The sequence below is a fragment of the Tenrec ecaudatus genome, chromosome 1 (genome assembly GCF_050624435.1).
Source record: "Tenrec ecaudatus isolate mTenEca1 chromosome 1, mTenEca1.hap1, whole genome shotgun sequence".
Lineage (NCBI taxonomy): Eukaryota > Metazoa > Chordata > Mammalia > Afrosoricida > Tenrecidae > Tenrec > Tenrec ecaudatus.
Genome location: NC_134530.1, coordinates 115,811,535 through 115,834,928, shown reverse-complemented (window position 1 = coordinate 115,834,928; position 23,394 = coordinate 115,811,535). Strand labels below are relative to the sequence as shown.

General features: G+C 44.0%; 1 protein-coding gene across 6 annotated transcripts in view; it reads left to right on the top strand.

The window, feature by feature from the left end:
• SSX2IP (SSX family member 2 interacting protein) overlaps positions 1–23,394 on the top strand; it is a 48,389-nt gene that overhangs the window by 166 nt on the left and 24,829 nt on the right. For 4 of the 6 annotated variants that reach the window (XM_075557734.1, XM_075557729.1, XM_075557714.1 and 1 more), the window contains exons 1-6: positions 35–187; positions 17,525–17,655; positions 18,358–18,527; positions 20,170–20,382; positions 21,387–21,497; positions 22,112–22,247. In XM_075557734.1, coding sequence (XP_075413849.1) covers positions 17,613–17,655; positions 18,358–18,527; positions 20,170–20,382; positions 21,387–21,497; positions 22,112–22,247 — 673 coding nt within the window. In that variant the 5' untranslated portion in view covers positions 35–187; positions 17,525–17,612. Of the gene's footprint in view, positions 1–33; positions 188–17,524; positions 17,656–18,357; positions 18,528–20,169; positions 20,383–21,386; positions 21,498–22,111; positions 22,248–23,394 lie in introns of those variants that run through there. The other 2 variants (XM_075557739.1, XM_075557722.1) reach the window with 2 other exon arrangements.

The following is a 23,394-nucleotide window of genomic DNA, read 5'->3' as shown; positions in this document are numbered from 1 at the left end:
GGGGATTGTGACGCGCCCGCGCGGGGCGGGGCAGCGGCGTGGCGGGGCGTGGCGTGGCGGGCGCGGGCAGCGCGGCGCGGAGGTGAGCGCCCGCACCTGGCTCTGCGCCCCGCGGATCGGCGCTGCCGTTGGTGCTGTTGAGGGCGCCGGGGAGCGGGGCCCGCCGCGCCTGCGGAGGAAGTGGGAGGTAGGTGCCGGCCCCTGCCGGGGGTCGCAGCGCTGCGCCCTCGGGAGCGCTCCAGCCCGGGGGGCCGCTGCGAGGGAGCCCCAAGCCTCCGGGATGGAAAACGGGTGGCGCCTGGCTAGGGATGACGAGCACCGCGAGAGACGGGGGGGGGGGGGGGGGGGAAGGTCGATTTGGGGCCGTAGCGTCTGCCTCGGCGAGGTTGTGGGCTTTGCAGGGCTTGGGGTCGGGAGAATGAGATACCGAGTGGTCAGGGGAAGACAGCCCCGAAAATGGTCAAAGTCTGGCGGAAGAACTTACATCACCCGAGATGCAGGAATGTGTGAAAACATGCAGATGTAAGGTTTTGCGGTGAAGCACAGTAGTAAACCGAATTGAGCATAGCTGATCGCTTCAGTCATGCAAGTCACTTGGGCCCGAGAAGTAGAGTCGGCTGCATGGATTTCTCTCAACCCCCAACCCATGTATAAAGAGCACCTTTAGATTATCCCAGAGGAGTGGTGTTGGCGCAGTGGGTTAAGCGCTGGGCCGCTAACCAAAACATCAGCCGTTGGAACATATCAGCCGTTCTCCGTGGTAAAGATGAGGCAGCCCCATTTTCCGTGCAAATTTCTAGCCTGTAAAACCTGTGGTGTACTGTTTTGGCGGAAGAAAAATCTAGCCCGGAAGGTATGACTCGACACATTTAGGAAATGGAATAAAATTGGAAAAGAATGAGAGATTTAAAGAGAGAGAAATGCCTTTCGAATTAGCTAAGGTCAAATTGCCTTGACATTTAGAAGGTAAGTAGATTTATGAAGTTGGAGTCAGCCCACAAAAGAGTCCAAGCCCTGGTGGGTTAGTGGTTAAGCATTTTGCTGTTAACAGCTAGGTCCACAGTTTGAAACCACCAGCTACTCTTGGGAAGAAAGACAAGGCTTTCTATTCTTGTAACTTACTCTCTCTGGAACACATGGGCAGTTCTCCACTGTCCTCTGGGGTTGTGTGAGTCGGAATTGACTGGCAGTGAGTTTGGCTCTGATTTGAGAGCCCTGGTACGCATTGGGCTGCTAACACGCACCACAGTGCTCGCTGTTCAAGCCTACCGTCTGTCATCAGAACAAGGCTTTCGGCCTTGTTTTTACTCCTGGAAAGATTGACTGTCTCAGAAACCCCCAGGGGCAATATATTCTATAAGGCTGCTACGAGTCAGAATTGACTCCTCCCCATTGCGTTTGACTGGAGAAACATCAAAGCTGTAGGCCTACAGTGTTTAGGTTTATTCATTCAAACTAAGTAAGAAAAGCTAATCCGAGTGTGACACTGCTGCCACAGCCCATGACCGTTTCTCTAACAAACTGTTCTTTGAGAAGAAGGTTGAGAACTGAGTTATGAACCTAGTTCTCAGTCAAGTCATTTCCTATCCTTACCTTTTCCCTCCCCATCTGTACCAGGAAGTAAAGCCCCGGTATTAGGTATCCAGGACCGAAGCAATTTCCAGATAAATGCAGTTACTCCAGGTTGAAATGTGAAGATCTCTTTGAGGTAGTTTATTGTGCCAGCCTGGCCAATTAAGCACATGTAGGGTTAATTGAAGGGCGGAGAGATAAATGGCTCTGTGAGCCTCGCCTTTCTAGTTCTCTGGTCTCTTGCTTTCTGAAGGTCAGACCAGGGTGCAGCTGCTTAGCCAGTTCTCTGCTTTAGCTGACAAGGCGTACTTCCTGCAAGACATCCCTGAGGAGAAGCCACGTGGACTTAACCTTGATGCAACTCTGGGTGCTGGAGCAACTGTGTGGAGACCCCAGCCAGCACTGAGATGTTTACAGATTCACTGACTTGGCTTTCCTCCTGCAGTTGGCATCATTGCTTGTGTTTTGTGAGATGGAGGAGGACTTTGTGGATTGGTGTTGGACATATGGGTTAATGTTGGACTTGTGGGATTGGGCAGCACTGGGTTGGAATGTTTTCTTGATGCGCACTTCACCTTTATATAAAACCCTCTCTTACGAGTTTCTGTGCATTTGTTTCTCTAAAGTACCCAGACTCACACATTCTTCTTAACACATTGTTCCTTGTGACAAGACGTGTTATAGCATGTTAGGATTCAAACATGCCGGGGTTGTCTATGAGAAAAAGAAAATATTACCATTCAGATTATTTGGCGAGGGCCTCAGGATCAACTCAAATTGAAGATGATATGCTGGGCTCTCCTAACACCTGGTCTTGGGTCAAGCTAGTTATGGCAGGTGTCTTTTGAAAGGACCTAGTATTTAAGTGCCTGCTGAGTAGTAGTCGAGAATGATGGTGGTACAGGGGTTGAAGCGTTAGGCTTTTAAACCAAAGATTGACAGTCAGCCCACCAGCTGCTCCTTTTAGAAAGGTGAGGCTGCCTGCTCCCGTGAAGACTTGCCGTCTAGGAAACCCTAACGGGCAGTTCTGTTGTGTCTTACAGGGTTTGCTATGAGCTAGTCAGTGTAATGGCAGTGGGCTTGCATCTGGTAAATTTCAGAAACTTACATCTTAATGCAGGTTTTTATTTTAAGACAGTGTAAATTCAGTGTGGGAAGTCATTGGAATGAATGGATTTCATCTATGTCTTGACAAGGAGTAGAACTTTAGTTTATTGTATATATAGTTCATATATATATATACTTTATATAGTATCTACGGTTAGGAATTACAGGTGCTTGGCTGTAGAATTGGAGCAGAGTCGGGGAGTAGGTGTATTGGTAACGTCAAAGAGTGTAAGAGGCATCCGGCTGATCAAGGTGTTTACTAATGGGTGACTATTTAGTCCCCTGTGCCTCAGTGCCTTTGCAGACAAAAGCATTGCAAAATGACTTATTTGTGACTTTGCTGAGGACTTCAAAAGAGGACTATGCGTCTTGACTGGCAGGTGATAGGGAATCATTTAAAGATATTCAGGGAAATAATACAAAGGGGGTATCAAAAAATTCTTGGGAAATTTTCATTATCTTTAAATTCCGTTTTTCTACAAGCTTTTTTGAAGTCCCGTCCCCCCCCCCCCACACACAAATGAATTTTTATTTTGGGTGGAAGTCTCCCCCCAAAACAAACTCAACTGCCATCAAGTCATTTCTGACTCCGAGGGTAGAGCTGACCCATGGATTTCCACCTTACAGAAGTGGGTTTGAACTGCTAGGACCAGTTCTTAGTTCATCACCTGGTTCATAGCCTGCTACCCCACAAAGGCTCCCAGGTGATGCAGGTGACTGGCACCTGGGTTACTAACTGGTAGTTTGGCAGGTCAGATCCATGCAAACACATTGCCAGAAAGACCTGGCCTTGTAACGTTCACAGTCCCTGAAAACCCGAGGAGGCAGTCCCCTGGCACATTTGGGATCATTTGGGGTCACTGGGAGTTGGGACTGACTTGTGGGCAATTGATTGCTGTTTGTTTCTCTGGATGTGCTTTAGGTGGACATTTCCAATAGAACCAGCAATCCAGTGATTCGCAGTGGTCCCTAACACAGTCTAAGCAGCATCCTAGAGCCAACACCTGCACAGTAATTAAATATTTAAACATTTCAGTGAAGCCCCCAGAAACTTACGAAGAGCAGAAATGATTATGACAAACCTTACCGAGTATCTTTTATTTTTACGACTGAGGGAAAAGGCATAAGGTACAGCTCCACTTTTTCCAAATCAGTAGGAAAAACAGTACAACTAATTATAATGCAGTACTGAATCTAGGCCTCATAAAATGCAAAAACTGTGAAACTCCAGCAGTGTAGGATTCTGTGATGAGAAAATATGCTTTTCAGATAAGTTTTAAAAATAGAAATTAAACTTGAACCAGTTAAACAGCATTCTTGCCTATGATAATATAACAAAATACAGTTTCCCATTAACCTGAAAAAGTTTGTGTGTGTGTGTGTGATTTGGATGGAAAGTGTACAGAGCAAATTAGTTTCCGTTTCAACCGTTGGTGCGCATTTTCTTTGCTGATTTTGATCGCTATTCTCAGTGTAGCAGCACTCATTTCACCTCTCTGCGTCTGCATCCCTTAAGTCAGCAGTTCTCAATCTGTGAGTCGTGACCCCTTTGGGGGTTGAACAACCCTTTCCCAGGGGCCACCCGATTCATAACAGTAGAAAATTACAGTGATGAAGTAGCAACAAAATTTGATGGTTGGGGGTCGCCACAACCTGAACTGTGTGAAAGGGTTGCAGCATTAAGAAAGTTGGGAACCACTGCCTTAATTTTTCTTTTCCTCTTTTCCTGCCTCTGCGCTTTCTCCCTGGAGGTGATACATTGACTGCTAGCAGCGAGATGCGCAGGTCAAGCCCACCAGCCACTCCTTGTGAGAAAGACTGATACCTTTCTGTAAAGATGCACATCTTTGGAAACCCGCAGAGGCCATTCTTTGTCCTAGAAGGTCACTATGAGGTGAAATTGGCTTCATAGCAATGGGGTTTGGGTTATTGTTTGAAAACAATGGGGGTGATTTAGATTCCAGACTTGAAAGTTGACAAAGGGTCATAGTTTGGGGGTTTGACTAGTCTGTATGAGACCAGTAGGCCTGGTCTTTTTGATGAATTTGGTTTTTGTTCCACAGTGTTCTCCAGCTCTTATCACGGGCGGTCTAATGTGATCCCTTTCAGAGCAGTTGGTAGTAACTGAACACCGTCTAGTTATGGTGTCGGAGCTGTGGAGGCTGATATTTCCATAGTCCATTAGTTCTTCATACAAACCGTTTTCATGTGTTTTTAATTTTCTTACCTCTTCCGTTACATGGCCGTGTGCAAGCTTTAAGACCCAGTTCTCTGTAGAAGCAAGCATGGTGAGACACTTCTTACATACTTTGGGCATGTTGTCAGGAGAGACCTGTCCCTGGAGAAGGACGTCATGCTTGATACAGTGGAGGGGCGGCGAGCCAAAGGAAGACCCTCAGGAGGTGGGTTGTTCCAGTTTCTGTAACAGTGGGTGCGACACGGCACACCTGTGAGGATGGCGCAGGACCAGGCAGTGTTTAGTTTTGTTGTGCATGATTAGGTGTCTGGGTCAGAGGGGCCTCAATGGCACCCAACAACAAGACCCAGTTGGCTACTCACCAGTAGGATGTAGAAGATTATCCTTGTGGATTGTGCTATGCCAATTGATTTATCTACTAACTTTGGCATCAAACATAAAATTTTGGATTTGACCTCATTCTCCTAGCTATGTGACCTTGGGCCGCATGTGCCATGCCCCTATCATGTGTGTCAGAGCTGTTTCGGTTGTAACTTGTTGTGTGTCCCTGAGTTGATTGCAGTTTATAGCAGCCTCGTGTGACAGCTGGTCTGTGTTCATCGGGTTTCGGGGTGCAGATTTCATTAAGCCAGGTTTTTTGAGCTTGCCAGGTCTGTCTTTCACAGAGCCCCTTCTGGGGGTGTGAACTGCCAGCTTGCCCTGAGTAGCTGAGGGCTTACATATTGTGCCATCAGGGCTCCTGGGAAAGGCAGGGGTGAAAGTACCGACCACAAAGGGTTGTGATGCTTGAGGACACAGGTGTGCAGGCAGAACAGTGCCTGGAGGAGTTACTGCAATTACTGAGCGCTTGTTATTTCTAGTCGACATCAAAATGCAGTACTTGAATAAGAGCTGATGTAAACCGAAAGAGACTCACTACCATAGGACAGACTTTTTGTTTTTAAAGCACTTGTGGATCAGTCCATGTGAATCTAATAAAGCCTCTACAGCCAGAGACACTATGAAGGGGCGCAAAGAGTGGGGGGGGAATGAAAAGATAATGGCTTTCCCCCCCCCATGAACTTGTTTATGAAACTTCCTTGCACATTAAGTGAGCTAGGCTTGAACAAGTGACCTTTGTTTATTAAGACCTCTTCTGATTTGCTGATCGCCTTTCTGCCCTCTGGTTTTCGTATTTTCACTCCTCAGCTTTGCCTGTAAAGTCATTAGTCATCTAAGCTGTTGTATTTCTGTCCAGCTCTTGACCATCATGAGGCACCTACTGCTATTCATCACCCTCTCCTCTTCACAACTCTTTCCCCACTAACTTTGCTAAAGCCCCCTACCCCTGCCCCTTTCCCTCTCCGTCCTCAGCGTCTGGGTCTCTTTCCTGTGTCTGCTCCGTGCCGGTGCTCTGCAGAACTCTGTGCTGCCGGCGTTTTTGTCATTTGTGTTTTGCTCCCCGACCGAGTGTATGCTGACGCCTGAATCTGCCTGGCTGCCTTTTGATCCCCAAGCTCATCCCGTTTGAATGTCTCTTAAAGACTCTCCTAAATTCAGTAAGTTCGACACAGAGTTTGTTACCACTGCACACTCCGCCAACGACATGCAGCTTTGGTGACCACATGCTGCTGCACTGTCACTAAATGGGCCTGCATAATACCAGAGAGACTTTTACCTGAGGGACTCGGTATTCAGTACTGTGACCATGTTCGCCAGTTATACGTCTGAAATGTCGTGGGAGGTGCTGTCGAGTCGGCTCTGACCCAGCAACCCCTTGCACAACAGAGAGAAACACCGGCCGGTCCTGGGTCCTCCTCAGGAAGGCAGCTCTTCTGAAATTCTCAGCTTTCCATCATGATCCTAATTGCCATTGGCTGAATCAGTGAGACAGCCCCCAGCCATTAATCACCTGGTTTCTATATTTCTGAAGGACCCCCCCACTAAAGTATACATATTTTATGTACCCCCCAAAAATTGGAGCATAAAAAGCATTTTAAAAAATCAGTATAGCTCCTGTCATTTGGTGAGCAGTGAAAAATGTAATTATTGAAAATGAAACACCTTTTGAAAAGTTTGGAGGAGAGTGTCAGAAGAAGAATATTGTTCTAATAGGATTTTAGCCCCCAAGGTTGGCACAATAAACTTTAACTAACTCGCCTACTAAATTGTCAGTGCTCTTGGTTCATACATTAAAACACCTTGCTGCTTACCTGACATCAATCGAGATTAAATCGGAAACCCTTCACGTTGTACCCTGAGACCTATCTGTCACAATAACAACGGCATTACCCCGATGCTAGTTTAACACATCATCAAAATGTTAAGCATGCATTTAGCACATTGTATTGGGTTCTACTATGGGTCAGTGTGACCCCCTCAGACTGAGGTGGACTACCAACAGTCTGACAGGCCCGCTCACCAGGCACTCAGTTGAGCTAGTGAAAGAGAAGTTTCGATGCCCTGTGTCCAGTACCAAAGTGGACAGTCAGGACACAGTGGTGTAGGAAACCTCCAAAAAGAAAGTGGCAGTTCAGAAGAAAGCCGAGCAGTTTGGGCTTGGAGTTACCGGTTATTTTCCAAGAACCTTTCTAAGTTGCTACATGGCTGCTTTTGTATAGTTTCAGTTAATTCTCTCTGGCGGTAATTTAGTCTCACTACTATGTTCGGTTTGAACAAAGCCTCTCTCCGCTGGGGGTCCCCATCTCTTACAGGGAGGACAAAGAGGTACATGCTGGACTACCAGGCATTGAATCTCGGCTTTGTCACATTCAAGCTGTGTGATCTTGGCCAAGAAAACTCTCTGGGCCCCAGTTTCCTCAAGAGCAATAAGGGGAAAACAGCATTTTCTTTGGTTTTTGAGAATTTGAAAGAGTACGTGTGTGTGAAGTGCTTCCAGTTGTTGCGAGTAAAAAGTATATGTTTGACAAATTATATTACTGTTAACATTTGATAGAAATTCATTTGGTTGTGAAGGCTGTAGATTCTCTTATACAATTTTGAATAAATACATTTGATGTAAAGAGCTATACTCAGTGTGTATTAAGTCCCTTGGAAAATGTAAATATTAAAAGTAATATTTCTGAACAATTGTTAAAGATCAGGTGACTCCAATTGTACAGATCTATAAACTAAAACTCAAAAGTATGACCGATTTAAGGTTACTGGTTGGGCTGTCGGCTAGACATTGAACTACTCACCACAAGGTTGGTGGTTCAAATCTACCATCCTCTTCTTGTGAGAAAGAGGAGGTATTCTGCTCCTGTAAAGATTCATAGTCTTAGAAACGGTATATAGGCTCACTGTGAGCTGGAATTGCCTTGAGAGTAGTGTTGTGTGCATGTGTAAATAAACTGAGACCTAATGCAATTAAAACTGTTTATAGAAGTACACTGAGAGCCTTAAACCAGTTATAATAAGGACACCGAGACCCTTAACCCTTGGTTTTTAATGTTTTGTTGTTTTGTTTAATGCCCTGCCCTGTGCAGCTTCCCTGACATGACAACACAATAACACAGCTTTTGGAGAGTCAAGGTCAGAACGGATGACAGCAGTAGCCATAAGCCCTCGAGTCTGTATCAGGAGGTGTTGCATAGGCTCTGAAATTTATACTCTAAGTACATAATCTTCAGTGTGGCTTCAGGAGCTGTTGCCTGGAATCTAAGACATGCATCTTATTGGTTACCAGATTCATAGACAGTTGCTGCACTATGAATATTCTTTTAAAAAGAATCTTAAGGGTTACAAATAAAAATGATGTTTCCCTTCTTTCTCCCTAGTGTGGTTTTTCTTTTATTGTCTAGGCAACTTTTATTTGGATTTTCTTTTTTTTTTAAATCATTTTATTGGGGCTCATACAACTCTTATCACAATTCATACATACATCAATCGTGTAAAGCACACTTAAACATTCCTTGCCCTCATCATTCTCAAAGTTCACTTTCCGCTTGGGTTCCTGGAATCAGCTCCTCATTTTCCTTTTTTTCCCTCCTGCTCCCTACCCACTCCCCCCTCCCTCATGATCCTTAATAATTTATAAATTATTGTTTTATCTTAACCCTGCCCAGCATCTCCCTTCACCCACTTTTCTGTTGCCCATCCCCCAGAGAGGTTATATGTAGATCCTTGTGATCAGTTCCCCCTTTGTACCTGCCTTTCCTCCCGGTATCGCCATTCTCACCACTGGTCCTGAGTGGTTCATTTGTCCTAGATTCTGTGTTTCCAGATTCCAACTGTACCGCTGTGCATCCTCTGGTCTAACCAGGTTTGCAAGGTAGAATTGGGATCATGACAGTTGGGGGAGGAAGCATTTAAGAACTAGAGGAAGGTTGTGAGTTTCATTGTTGCTACACTGAACCCTGAGTGACTCATCTCTTCCCCACTACCCCTCTGCAAGGGATGTCCAGCTGTCTACAGATGGACATTGGGTCCCCATCACAGGCGCCCCTCATTCACGATTAGTGTGGATTTTTAATTGTATCAATGGACAGTCCCATTTGCTAGGTCTACTGGTAGTCTGTCTCAGAGGCCTGGCTTCTCTCTGCTCCCTGTCAACTCTTGTTATGTTAACAAAACCATATGGAGATCTTTCCTAGTTAGAAAACAGTAACAATAGCATTTATGTACCCAAGAGCTTGTGTTAGACAAGCCTTTGAACTAGTTCTTCCAGTGTTAGGCATGACTGAGGAATTGGAATTGGCACACCGAGGGCTTGAAATTATAACCAGCATGGGGGAAATGATAGTTTGATGCCCACTTAAAACATAGCCTATCTCATGGCAACCAAGTCTCTCGCCTGGTTGAGTCCCAAACAGTGGTGCCCTGCTCAGAGATGGCAGCAGCCTCACCCTTGGACCGTGCATTACTCTCCACGGTGCTGGCAGCAGTCTGGTCAGTCTTCCACAGCAGGCTCCAGAAAGGACCCACTATGCCGATTTTGAACCTCACATTCCAAGGTTTCAACCCATAATTTTTCCCATTCTGGTTATTCTTCAAACACACATAATCTGAGAATTCCAACCCATCCCGGTTCCACTTGTTTGCTGTGCCTGAGCTAGTGTGAACTGGTTTGAAGTCTTTCACATATCTAATCACAATGCTAATCACCTCCTAATCCTCTGGGGCAGCACCCCTCCCCCCTCGCAGATGAGAGCATGGTGCAGTTTTATGCTGGGTCACTCTGTAGGTATTGGGGTTTGAATCCTGGTGGTCTGACTTTGGATTCTGCGCGTTTAATCACTGTGCCGTACTATCTGGCCTAGTAGACTGTGCGTTGGGCTGCTAGCCGCAACGTCAGCTGTTTGAACTCAACAGCAACTCCGCGGAAAAAAGATGAGGCTCTCTGCTCCCATGGAGAGGTATAGCCTTGGAAACCCAAAGGGTTAGTTCCACCTTCCCTAAAGGGTCTTTGAGTTGGAGTCGGCGTGATGGCAGGAGTTTTGGGTTGTGTTGTCTTGGTTTCGTTTTAGTTCCGCAACAAATGGTTCAAAGTTGCCCTGGGAGTTGGCCGACTGGTGACTTGTAAAGCACAGCTTCCGTAGCTCACTGCCTACCAAGAAGGGGCTTGCTCTGTGTAGAAGTACCTTGATTAGTAATCTACTGAGGTTTGTATTCCTCAGCCCAGAGGGAGACACTTGCAGTGCAACAGCTTGTCATAACTTGTATCTTCTCACTATTTTGGTGTCAGCTTTATCCACGTGGGGGGTGCCGTGGGGTTGGGGTGGGATGGGAGATACAAGTTAGAGAGGTGGTAGAGAGAGTCTTTCCCACTGAAGTAGCAATATGCGATGATGGTGAACAGAACAGGCCCTGGAGTGCTCCGGGTTGGGAGATATGGGGTGGTTGGAATCCTGCCTCTGCTAATTGCTAGCTCTATGAATTTGGGCAAATGACCTAGCTTGTCTGTGCTTTGATTTTATTAGATCTGCAAAAGGGAAAGAATAGTAGTGTGGTAATGCATAGGTGATGAGGATTGATTTATTAATACACCACGTAAAACAGCAGCAGCTGACGCACTTGTTAAATCATCCCCTCTGTCCTAGATGGTCTGTGCTCGGTGTTTTCGCCTGTCGTGTCATTGCATCCAGTAGCCTACCAAGGTAGCTGTTTCAGCCCCATTGCACTAAGCCAGCTTGGAATGGCCCCGGGAATGTGCCTGCCAGCCTGCGCCTCAGAGGCTTGCATTGTACCCCCGTCACTCTGTAAATCCCCCTGATATAGCCAGAAACTTATAACCTGTCCTATAGGTTCACGCTGAGTCGGAATTATTTGCTGGCAGTGAGTTTGGTTTGGATTTTTAAACCTTTTAATTAAGATATTACGTGTTTCTCCTGAGCTTTGTCACTTGGTAGCTGTGAGGAGAAATGTAGGCGTTGAAGAGGATAAGAGAATTGGGAGTGTGGAAACAACATTTCTCTAAAGATTCAAGTCATCCCATTTTATCCATTGCTGCTTGAGTACTCATTGGTTATTCTCTCTGTTAAGTATGGTGGTGGTGGTGGGGATACCCAAATGGGTGACATGTGGTACTTAGACTCCTGCTGGAGATGAAGCAAACTACAGAGTAAACAGCTTCTTATTGAGTATCTTATGGAGGGAGGGGAGGGAGTAGCCGGAGGACAATGTGGAGAGGACAATGGTGGTTGGATTGTGCTTTGCCAAAGCCTTTTGAGACAAGGAACCGGTTCATTCTGGTTTGATCCCCTGCTGGGAGGAAGGCGAAAGAAGAGAGCAGAGTGTGCCACACATGGGACTCAGTTCCTGCTGTACTCACTTACTGAGGACATGCTGTGTTCCTGAACAACTGACTTTCAAAGATGAATACATTTCCTATCCTCTGGGAGTTGATCAACTGATGGAGCATACATCCCACTATAATAATAGGGACTTCTTCATTGTGGGATTGAAGGATATTGTTGTACTAAGCCTGATTAGTTGAATTTGTAGTGAATGGTATCATTTTTAATTGTGTTTAGGCAGGAGGCATATGTAAATGATAGACAGTGATTTAGAAGGGACTCAGATTTTCATTTACGTTTGTTATATTTACACATAGACACTTTTATTGGTTACGGTAGTTATTGCTGTACAACACATTCCCCCCAGATTCAGCAGCTTAACGTGATAAAATGGACCCTCCCACTGTTGCCCTAGCTTAGGAATCTGGGTGGCTCAGCGTCCCACAAGACCGCTAGCAGGGTGTTGACCAGAACTGCTGTCAGCTCCAGTCTTGAGTGGGCGATGATCAAGTACCAACCACACTCACTCGCACGGCACTGGGCAGGAGTCACGTCCTTGTTGGCTGTTGGTCAAACAGTTCCCAGGCACATGCAGCTCTCACAACACGAAACCTTGCTTTCCCCAGAACAAGGGCTCTGAAAGAGAGGCGGGAGACGGGAGATGATGCCCAAGACAGAAGCCAGAGCCTTCTTTTCACCCAATTTCGGAAGTGAAATTGCATTGTTTCTGTTGTCTTCTGTTGTTCGCTAGAAGAACCGAGGCTTTGGTTTGTAGACTAGCAGAGAACCGTACAGGTGTGCCTTAAAGTAAGTAGGAGATAAGTACCTTTGAGAATTTCATGTGCTTCCTGCAATTATTTGCATTGAATTGGAAAGATTCTATTCCTAAAAGACTCTTGATGGAAATATCTTACATTATATTTGCTTTTAACGGCTGGATGTACACCTTTGCTTGTGCAGTGGTGAAAGGCAGATGGAGTGGAAAGCGCAGCATTGAAGAATGAAATTGGTATCTTGGCAACGTTGGGCAGTCCAGTTGGCCTCCCTGAGCCCAAGTTCGTTGTCTACAATATAAGAAACACGTGTGAAAAAATGCTCTGACTTGAAGAATGACGGATTTATGAAACTAGAGAATTGTTTTCTTTCAGAAAGTATAAAATTATCATAAGTTCAAATCTTAGAGCTTTCTAGACAATTCTGCTAGACAATTCTTAAGGTCTGCATAATCGTTTTTATTGTCAAAAGTCCAGACTACCTTTGTTCATACTATACCTGAAATATATGGCATTGCTACCTTAACAACATACAATTTCAAAGTATTCAAATATAATAAGATAAATTTTTATGGAAATTATTTTAATTTTAATGTTAAATTTATTTATTTAGTAAAATATTTTAATGGAGGCTCTTAGAACTCTTATAGTTATCTATACATCAATTGTATCAAGCATATGTGTACATAAGTCGCCATCATTCTTTTCTTGACATTTACTTTCTATTGGGATCAGCTTCTCTTTTTTCCCAACCCCTCTACCCTCGTGACCCCTTGATAAATTATAAGCTACCATTATCTTAGTATCTTTCACCAACTGCTGTCTCCCTTTCCCCATGGTTTCTGTTTGTCACCCCGATTTTAATTTTTACTACCTGTAGTGAGAATTTGTGTTATAAAAACTCGTTGATGGGACTCACCCTTGGGAAGTATTTGGAACAGGGAAGTTTATTCGGTGGTTTTAAGACGTTATCCACAAGGAGGGAATAAAATGATGCCTTTGTGATGTTGACAAAAGAGGAAATTCTTTTTTTTTTAAAGGAGAAAATTCTTACACAATGTCTTTTTTTTCTGCTTTATTTTAAGGTTACTCATCTTAGATGAATGAAATGGCTTTTATAGGTATCGAGTTCTTTACTCTGATGAATTTTGCTCATAAAATTCACTCATAATAATAATTTATAAATTATCAAGGGTTCATGAGGGAGGGGGAAGCGGGAGGGAAGGGGAAAAATGAGGAGCTGATGCCAGGGGCTTAAGCGGAGAGCAAATGTTTTGAGAATGATGAGAGCAATGAGTGTACAAATGTGTTTTACACAATTGATGTATGTATGGATTGTGATAAGAGTTGTATGAGCCCTCAATAAAATTATTTTAAAAATTCACTAATACATTTGATCTATCTTGGAATTTGAGCTGTAACCAATGATACAAAGAATTTTGTATATAGACAGTTTTGAGCTTTACATGTTCGTGTACCGAACCATGATTCACTGTTAACTTTTTCCCTTCCATCTTCTGAAGCAATATGGTAACAGTGCTGGTAAAACGAAGCTTGATGTTAATTGTCAGGGATGCTCGTGTTTACTATGCTCACCATGACATGGTCAATATGGAAGTGAATTCCCCGTCTTACAAGGTTTGGGTCGGAGTCGGTGTTGATCCCTTGACGCTGTCAGGTTAAAGCGGACCCGTGGTGTTGCAGATTAAAGCCATCCAGCGCTTTTCCTTTGGTAGCAGGACTGGCTTAGCTGAGACACCCCCCCTCTGACAGCCTTGCCCACTGCACTGCTGACTGCCTTCATTACGCGCTTCGCACTGACCACATTCATTTCCATCTTGGGGTCTTTTGGCTTCTTTCTCTGCCTGGGCTGCTGTGGTCTCTGGAGACGTGTGGGTGACCCCTTATTCACCCATCTCTGTTCAGGTGCTAGCTACCTGTAGCCTTCCCTCACCTACTGTAGATACTCATCCCCAAGCACTCTCGTCTGACCTTATTTTGTGTTCTTTTGAGCCTCTGCCATTCTAACCAGTTTTACTGTGTTAATAACATTTAATTGATTGCTTACTTCCTTCTTACCTGTTCCTACCCTCCACCAGATGTGAGCTTGTTAGCGCACGGCCCTCCATGCGCCCAGAGCAGTGTGCCTCACGCCTCGTAGAGACCCCTCTCCGTTCGAATGATTGGGCATGTTCATCTCATCCTCACGCTCTGTGGTGAATATTTCCCACCATTTAAAATATTCCAGACTTGGGTTGTGAACTCTTGATCCGCAGGCCAGACCTGAATGTAGAGACACATGTTTCTTGTTTTTGTTGTCTGGGCCGCAGGATATGCACGGTCCAGTGTGCAGCTCTTGCTGTACAGCTTGATGCGTGTCTTAGGTGAATACCACCTAGCAGATGGTTGCTGGCATTCCAGAAGGCTCTCTTTCCATCACTGGCTCCTCCCAGGGTAAGCAGCCTATCTTACATTAAATTTTTTAAAAAATAATTTGCTTCTAGCATTTAGAACCTGGGAGGCTTCATATAAAAATACAGAATTAGAGCATCTCCGAAAACTAAAAGGTCTGGTAACAAGCCTGCTTTCCCTCTTGGCTACGATATATTGTGGCTGTGCAGGGCTGCCTCGAGTACCATATGCTCTGTTTGCCTGTGGCCTCCACCCCCCCCCCCACCCCGTTCCTGACCTTGACATCACTGGCCAGTTGCCATTTGTAATTTCATTTGAATTGTTTTTTGTTAAGTTAGGAAAATCTGTAGTTGGAGAAATGTTTGTCTCGCTTATTTTCTCTTAAGAAAAGTACCACCACCATCCACTGCCACTGACTTGACTGGCTGGGAGCGGCCCTCGCTAGGCTTTCCTGGGCTTTGAGTCTTTTCCCAGTGCCTCCCCAGGTGGGCAAGCCCTGCTGCTCTGCGGTGCCCTCTCCAGGGCTGGCTCCCAGTGCCACTGTGCCCCTTCAAACACCGAAGAAGAGGGTCAGCGTGTAGACTTCATTTGTGTGTATGCCCTGCTGGACACAGTGATTAAGTGCCCTGCAGCTAACCAAAAGGGTCTGCCTCAAACCCACCACCCGACCTGTGTGGGAGACCACACAGATTTGCCGCCTGGGAATCTGAGACCGCTTGCCTTTGCCCTCCATGCAGGGTGGCTATGATCCGGTCAGTGGCAGGGGGCTTGCTGGGGGTTGATGGTCCTTTTTTAGTTATGTGCTTGTTAAGCTCCTGGTTCTCATTAGATGCTGTCCAGGAGGCTCCAACTTACAGTGACTTTTTAAAAAATAGTTTTAGTGAGAGGCTCTTATAAATCTCATGACAATCCATCATTTATATTAAGCACACTTGTACATATCTTGCCATCAACATTTCCAAGTTTCTTTCTACTTGAACACTTAGTGTATCAGCTCCTTTTTCCCCCTCCCTCCCACACCCTCTCACCTTCGTGAATCATTGATCAATTATATATTGTTGTTACTTCGTGTCTTACAGTCTTTTGTCTCCTTTCACCCACATTTCTGTTATTCCCCTGGGGGGTGGGGCTATATATTCAACCTTGTGATGGGTTCCGGTTCCCCCTTTGTCCCCATTCTACCCCTTCCCCACCTACTATTCCTGTTTTATAATGCTGTACATTATCCCATATGAATGTATCATTTATTTAGCTAGGAGTCCTGGTGCTATAGTGGTTATCCATTGGGCTGCTATAAGGTCTGCAGTTCGAAACCACCAACTGCTCAATGGATTTTCAGTTCACAGCCTCGAAAACCCACAGGAGCAGGTCTATTCTGTCAGAGGGTCGCTATGAGGTGACATCGACTCAGTGGGAACGAGTTACTGTGGAACTTAAACAGTTACATCTACCTTTTGATATTGTAAAGAACAACTTACAGGTCAATTTTTATGCGTATCATAACTGTCTTAGGAAAAAATTTAGAAGTGGAATTTGTGGATTGACTTCACTTTTAAGACTTTTGGTATATATTCCTGGTAGCTTAACTCCCTAGACTTATACCAATGCTAAGGATTGTAATTTACAAGAAAAAATTGGGAAATATGGCTACTAAAAGCAAACTAAAAAAGGGAAATGGTAGCTGAGTATTTTTTTATCATATCTGTAGAAATACGAATTGTATTTTATTTTAAAGGTTTTTCTGTGGAGATATTTATTCTCAGTATAGTGCTGTACCTTAGATGCATATTGAGCCAGACAGTGGACCTTGCATGCACATGAAGTAATAAGAACACCTTAGTGAGACTTGGAGGACCTGTATATGTGTGAGAGCGTTGTTGAGCTAGCCCTATCTCTGTGTGTACAGGAGTAAATATTTCAAAATTTGTTTGGGAGCACAGACAGCTAACTCACGCCTTGGCCACACGAGGGAAAGTATAACAGTGTTGTTACCGGGGTCCCAGTCCATACAGCATGGGTTATTCTTAGCAAAATTGCGTTGAAACGTGTCTCTGATGAGTACATGGCAGTAGACACGTTTTCTCAGCAACACACCTGTCTTAGTCTTCTTAGAGTTCCTTCACAACAAAGGTCCAGTCACAACAGTGGCTTCCAAAAGCATCTGCTGGGCCGCTTACACTCAAGAAAGGTAGGTCAGCTCAGAAGACCAGAGTGGCTATTTGTGAGTCCAATGGAATAATCATGGTAGATCTTTTTGAAGGATGCAGGGCGATCATGGGGGACTCAAGTGAAGAAGTTTTAAGAAAATGTACAACTGCACTGGTGAGAAAAAAGGCAGGAAGGTTGTGCGAGAAATTGTCTCCCACCCTGACAATGTGCCCGCTCATTTTTGATCCCAGAAGGGCTCTTCTGCAGTGTTTTCCTGGGAAACCTCACCCCATCTCTCCTCCGGACTTCATCTGTCTCTTGTGTCTTCTTTTTGTTGCCTCATCTCCAACGAACATTGGAGCAAAGCAACAGTGTGAGTGCCCGGAGGATTCTTTGTGGCAGAGTCAGAGAGGTGGAGACACGGCCTTCAGAAATGTGTACACCTAGCTAGAGGGGATGATGAGCAATGATTGCTTCACGTTTTGGTGGTTTTGCTTAATAAAGGTTTATAAGAGTTTATGGCAGTACATTTTGACTCACATATTTGCTTTCATATTTTTAATTGTTAGATGCTATTATTCTCTAACTTGTTTTCTAAGGAGATGCCTACACAGAAGAGTGATAGGCACTGAACTACGTGCTTCCTGCTGAACTCGCTCCTCAGGTACCCCGGCTCTGGTGATTGCTATGGGAGATTGGATGACTGTTACAGATCCAGCTCTGTCTTCAGGTAGCTGAGTCTATCCTCGTAAATGTGAATTTTCAATTACACTGTAAATTATTATAAATATCATAAGTGCTACTAGAGAGATATTGTAAGGTATCTAATTTTTATGTTCCATAAATAATTAGCAGTAACCATGAACTGTTTATGTATTATCAGTCTTTTTTCCCTACATTGTCAGTCTTATTATTATGGTGTTATCATGGAGGAAAATTTTTATGCATTTGAAATACGTTTCTTTGATGTATTGTTCCTTTCACCTCGAACTTCTAAGTGGGGTAGATGAGTGGCTGTCATTTGGTCTGCTATTTCCGCACCTGAAAGTACCTTTGGAGAGAAGTGTAGGGTCGTCTGGAGCCCTGGTGGTGCAGTGGTTGTTTGTTGCACTGCAGTCCCGTGGTTCACAGTTCAAACCACCAGCAGCTCCTTGGGAGAAAGACTGGACTTTATACTGCTCAGAAACCCACAGGGGTCGCTGTGAGTCCGCACTGACTGATGTGAGTTTGAGTTATTGCAACTTTAACATGCCTACTGAAAACACCACTGTGTCTGTATGTCTTGCATCTTTTTTCAAATAAAGTATTTAATTTTCATGATAAGTTTTTTTCTTAAAGTATATATAATGTATAATTAGTTCTCAAAGTCTTGTTACGTGGAATGTTAGTTTTATATACATTTTAAAACATTATATATGTCAATGTCTTTCAGAAAGCATAAATATCTCGCAATATACCTCAGAAACAAAGATGTCTCCATCAAGTTTATACTCACATCAAGTGCTATGTTCTTCAATACCGTTATCAAAAAATGTGCAGAGTTTTTTCAGTGCCTTCTGCACGGAAGAGAATATTGAACAAAGTATTTGCTATCTGGATCAGGTAACATCCTTCTTTCATGTAAGAAGCAGTTGTGTAAACCGTGTACACAATGGAGCAGACTGTAGTGATGAGAAAGCATGTCGTTTAGTAAGCAGGCAGTCCCCAGGTTACACATGAGAGTTGTTCCTAATGGCTTCTTTAAGAATTTGTAGGAAAATTGGAACAGGTGCATGTGGTTCTTATTTAACCTTAGTTTCGTGCATGACAAGCCCTGGTGGTGTAGTGGTTATGCACTGGGCTCTCATCCTCATGGTTGGTAGTAGGAAACTGCCTGCAGCTCTTCAGGAAAGACTGGGCTTTCTACTCCCATAACCAGTTATAGTCTCAGAAACTCACAGGGGCTTCCTTGGCTTGAGTGCATCGGTTCCCAAACTTACTTGGCCTACCACTACCCTTTCAGGAAAAAAGTTACTCAGTCGTCCATCCTGTAACATCTCCCCACCCCCCGGCACTTGAAAACGTTTGTTTTGTAGCCCGTAATCCAGGATCAAGTGTAGGTTTCTACTGCGCAGCCCTCTTAGATCATTCCAGTGCCCACTTCCAGCAGGCGGTATCCCCACTGCAGTAACGCTGCATTAGCGTGAGGGAAAGCCCACAGTGTCTTCAGTGATTTAAAAGCTGTACATGCAGGTAGGAACTGGAAACACCGGGAACCTAGGGCGGACGGTCCCCTCAGGACCAGTGCTGAGTGGCCATACCGGGAGGGTGCAGGGAGGGTGAGGGAGAAAGGGGGAACCGATTACAAGCATCTACATATAACTTCCTCCCTGGGGGGCGGACAGCGGAGAAGTGGGTGAAGGGTGACATTGGACCGTGTAAGATATGACAAAATAATAATAATTTATAAATTATCAAGGTTTATGAGGGAGGACGGAGCGGGGAGGGAGGGGGAAAAATGAGGAGCTGATAGCAAGGGCTCAAGTAGTAAGCAAATGTTTTGAGAACGATGAGGGAAACATGTATAAAAGTGCTTGACACAATGGATGGATTGTGATAAGAGTTGTGCGAGCCCCCAATAAAATGATTAAATAAATAAAAGCTGTACATGTAGCAAGCGAAGGTGGGTGGTTATGATGACTGCGCTGTGAATTGGGATGGGTTCATTTGGTTCAAAGTGAGGGCAAATTTATAACATTAAAGGACAAATGGGAGTTCTTTGTAAGCCTGGTTCACTCATTCACTTACTGCCATTGAGCCTGAGGCTGTAAGTCTTCATGGGAACAGACAACCTCATCTTTCCCCCACAGAACGTCTCATAGATGTGAACACAGCCCACTAGGCCAGTAGACATGTGCTCCCGTGGGAACTGCCTGTATTGTGATGTGCTGACATAGGACTTGGGAGTAGATTTGCTACGAACCACCGTGCACATCTAGTCTAGCTAGAAAGGAAATTTGTGGTTAGGAGCAACTTGGCGTGTCCTCCTGCCTCCTCCTCTGAGAGTCCGACCCTAATTTTACTGAGGTAGAATCAGAAGTTCCTCGCTCTGTCCCTGTAACGGTTTGGTCCTTGTAGACCAGAGACTAAACTGGCCACTTCTCTTACTTCTTCATCCTTCAGAATAAAACTATTTTCGTAATCTCAGTGGTTTCTGTCTTTTGTTCATTAACCAAATTCTGGAAAAAACATTTTCTCTTCCCAGGAATTGACTACTTTCGGCTTTCCTTCATTATATGAAGAATCCAAAGACAAAGATGCCAAGAGAGGATTAAATATAGTTGCTGTTTTAAATTGTATGAATGAACTACTTGTACTTCAACGGAAGAACCTTCTAGCTCAGGAAAATGTGGAAACACAGAATCTGAAACTTGGAAGTGATATGGATCATCTCCAGAGCTGCTACGCAAAGCTTAAGGTGCATGGCGCCTAGGGATCTGCACTTGAAAGCCATCATGGAGTCTGATGCTGTAAACGTTTCAGGGAATTCATCAAACAGATTTTAGACATTTGAAAAAAGGTTCTAGGCTTTTAGAAAGTTGATAAATGAAAGTCAACATAAAGCAAGTGGCATAAATCAGTTCTACTTTGTGCTTCCTGATATCTGTATTGAAGATAATGATCTTACAGGCTATTTAGTGACTTGCTTACTCTGTAGAAGGTTAGACTAGGAGGTACTTCGGTAAATAAGAATCTTCCCGCTCCACTCAATAAGGTAGATGCTTAATTTAAGACAGTTCTCGTTGAGAGGTAATTCCAAGAAGATCATTCTTAAACTCATCTCTGCTTCAGTGATGAAGGTATTCCAGAAACTTTTACAGGGTCCATGGAATAGACCAGGCGTCCTCAAACTATGGCCCATGGAACATTTATCTGCCCACCAGGTGGTTTTGCCCTGTTTGTTTTTTTACTTCAGAATAACTAAGTGCAGTGTGCATAGGAATTTGTTCATAGTTTTTTTAAACTATGGCCTGCCCTACAACTGGTCTAAGGAACAGTGAACTGGCCCCCTGTTTTAAAAGTTTGAGGACCCCTGGAATAGACCATGAACCCAGGATCCCCTCAATTTGCTTGTTTTTCTGAATAAGAGAAATAAGTCATTTACTATGGAGCGCTAACTTCCTTCTCATATAAAACATTTAGTTTGCTTCTTGTTTTACTACTCTTATATTTTCTTTATTTATTTACTGGAGAAAGATGGAGAGGGAAATCCTCAGATGTATAACTGCCATCAAGCTGAATTCTGACTTTGAATGAGACCCTATGCAGGGGTTTCGCCGTGAGTTGGAATTGACTCAATGGTGACTAGTCATGTCATAAACTTTATCTTTAGATAACAAAACTAACACATTTAACTCATTATGAAGTCATTGTTTGGATGTCTGTGTTACTCTTCATCGGAGTTGCTTTTGGATGCTTTAGGAACAACTGGAATCCTCCAGGAGAGAAATGATTGGACTTCAGGAACGAGACAGACAGCTACAATGCAAGAACAGGAATTTGCACCAGCTGCTTAAAAATGAGAAGGATGAGGTGAGCGGTCAGTAACCATAGAGTGAAGTGTAATTGGATTTTGGAGGTCGGGGGAAATCTGAGATGTCCGTTAAGAACGATTTCACTTTAAAACATGTATTCGTTCTGCGCCGAGTTGGTATGGTGAACTGTATCTACATTAGTATCTGTAACGGAGAGGTCAGGTGCCCCTAGCATGCAGTTTAGCATGGCCGTTCCTAGTTCTCAACCTGGCTCCTGTACTGTCCACCCAGACTCACACTCCATTACAGAGGGAATTCAAATGCAGACCTTCTGTTCTCTGCCATGCATGTGCATGATACTAGGCACAATCCTTCTCTTGCTATCTTAAATATTGATGCAGTACTTCCAGTCAATCAGTATGCGACTCCCACCCCAAGTGTGTGTCAACCTGACTGCTGAGTCATGATTCTCAAGTGGCAGTTTGGTGATGATGTTGTCAGCCCCATGCTGCGGTCACTCGGAGTCAGCATTGACTCCGTGGTAGCGAGTTTGATATTTTGGTATATGGGTAGGTAAATATTAGGGCTTCTTTTCAATGTTAAGTTTGTAAACTTTCATTTGAGTTTATTGACCCTTCAAGCGGGCCCATCTAACAGAAAATGCTTTTTCAGGTGCAAAAGTTACAAAATATCATTGCAAGCCGAGCTACACAGTACAATCATGATATGAAGAGAAAAGAACGTGAATATAATAAATTAAAGGAACGTCTGCATCAACTTGTTATGAACAAAAAGGATAAAAAAATAGGTAAGGAGCAGCCGGCCTAGCTGTGGTGGTAAATAGCTAATGGGGTGCTAAGCAGTGATGTCTGATAACTCATGAGTGACATTTTTGTACATGGCTTTGTACAAATTGTAGACAGTGTATGTCCATGTGAATAAGATATTAAGATAACTAATGAAAAATAAGTGATTTTGCTTCATGAGTTCCACAAAAAGATTAAACTTCATAATGCACACTTTCAATAAAGCAGTTATAGGATTAATCCATGATCTTTCAATGATAAAATTAGTATTTCTGAGTAACAAAAGTATGTCCTTGGAGAGTTAACTACCTAAATTTGTCTATATGAGGGGGCACCCTAAAAAACCCGGAATTTTTTCTCAAAGCTACATATTTAAATGTATTTACAAAACAACTTTATCACCTTCATCAAATCTCCATTATACTTCATACATTTGTCAAATCTGCAATTCTAGTCTTGGAAGCATTTTTCAGACTCCTCTGTCTAGATGGCTGACAGCCCCTCCCTCGTATTTTTCTTCACCTCTCTTGCATTGTCAAATTCTTTCATGCCCCTCTTCATTTCTGGGAACAAAAAGAAGTTGCGTGGAGCGAGGTCAGGTGTGTGAGGAAAGAGAGCATGCTGCTTTTTGCCCCAAACTGGCACACTGAGATGGCTGGGTGAGCAGCTGGATTGTGGTGGTGGCAAAGCCAGTCCCCCATCTGCCACAGATCTGGCCTTTTTGTCACACAGTCTTAAGCGATCTTTTCAGAACTGCTAACTGGAAAGTTTGCTTTACAGTCTGACCTGGTGGGATGAGCTCCCTATGCACAACAGGTTGACATTTTCATCCATGTGGACGTCCAGAACAAGGTTTGTCCTCAGTCGACATTTCACGTTTTTTATGAACATTTTTACATTTATTTTTATGCTTGAAATTGACTACATGAAATTCCAGACCAAGTCTTGTAAGGATGTTCTCTTAAAATTACCATTCATCACCATGAATGAAAAAATATATTGGTGTAAATGAGTGTGATTTAAAAAATAAGTTTTTGTATTCATTTATTGGGGCCGCATAGAACTCTTATCATAATCCATACATACATCAATTGTGTCAAGCATATTTGTACATTCGTTGTCCTCATCATTCTCAAAGTACTTGCTCTT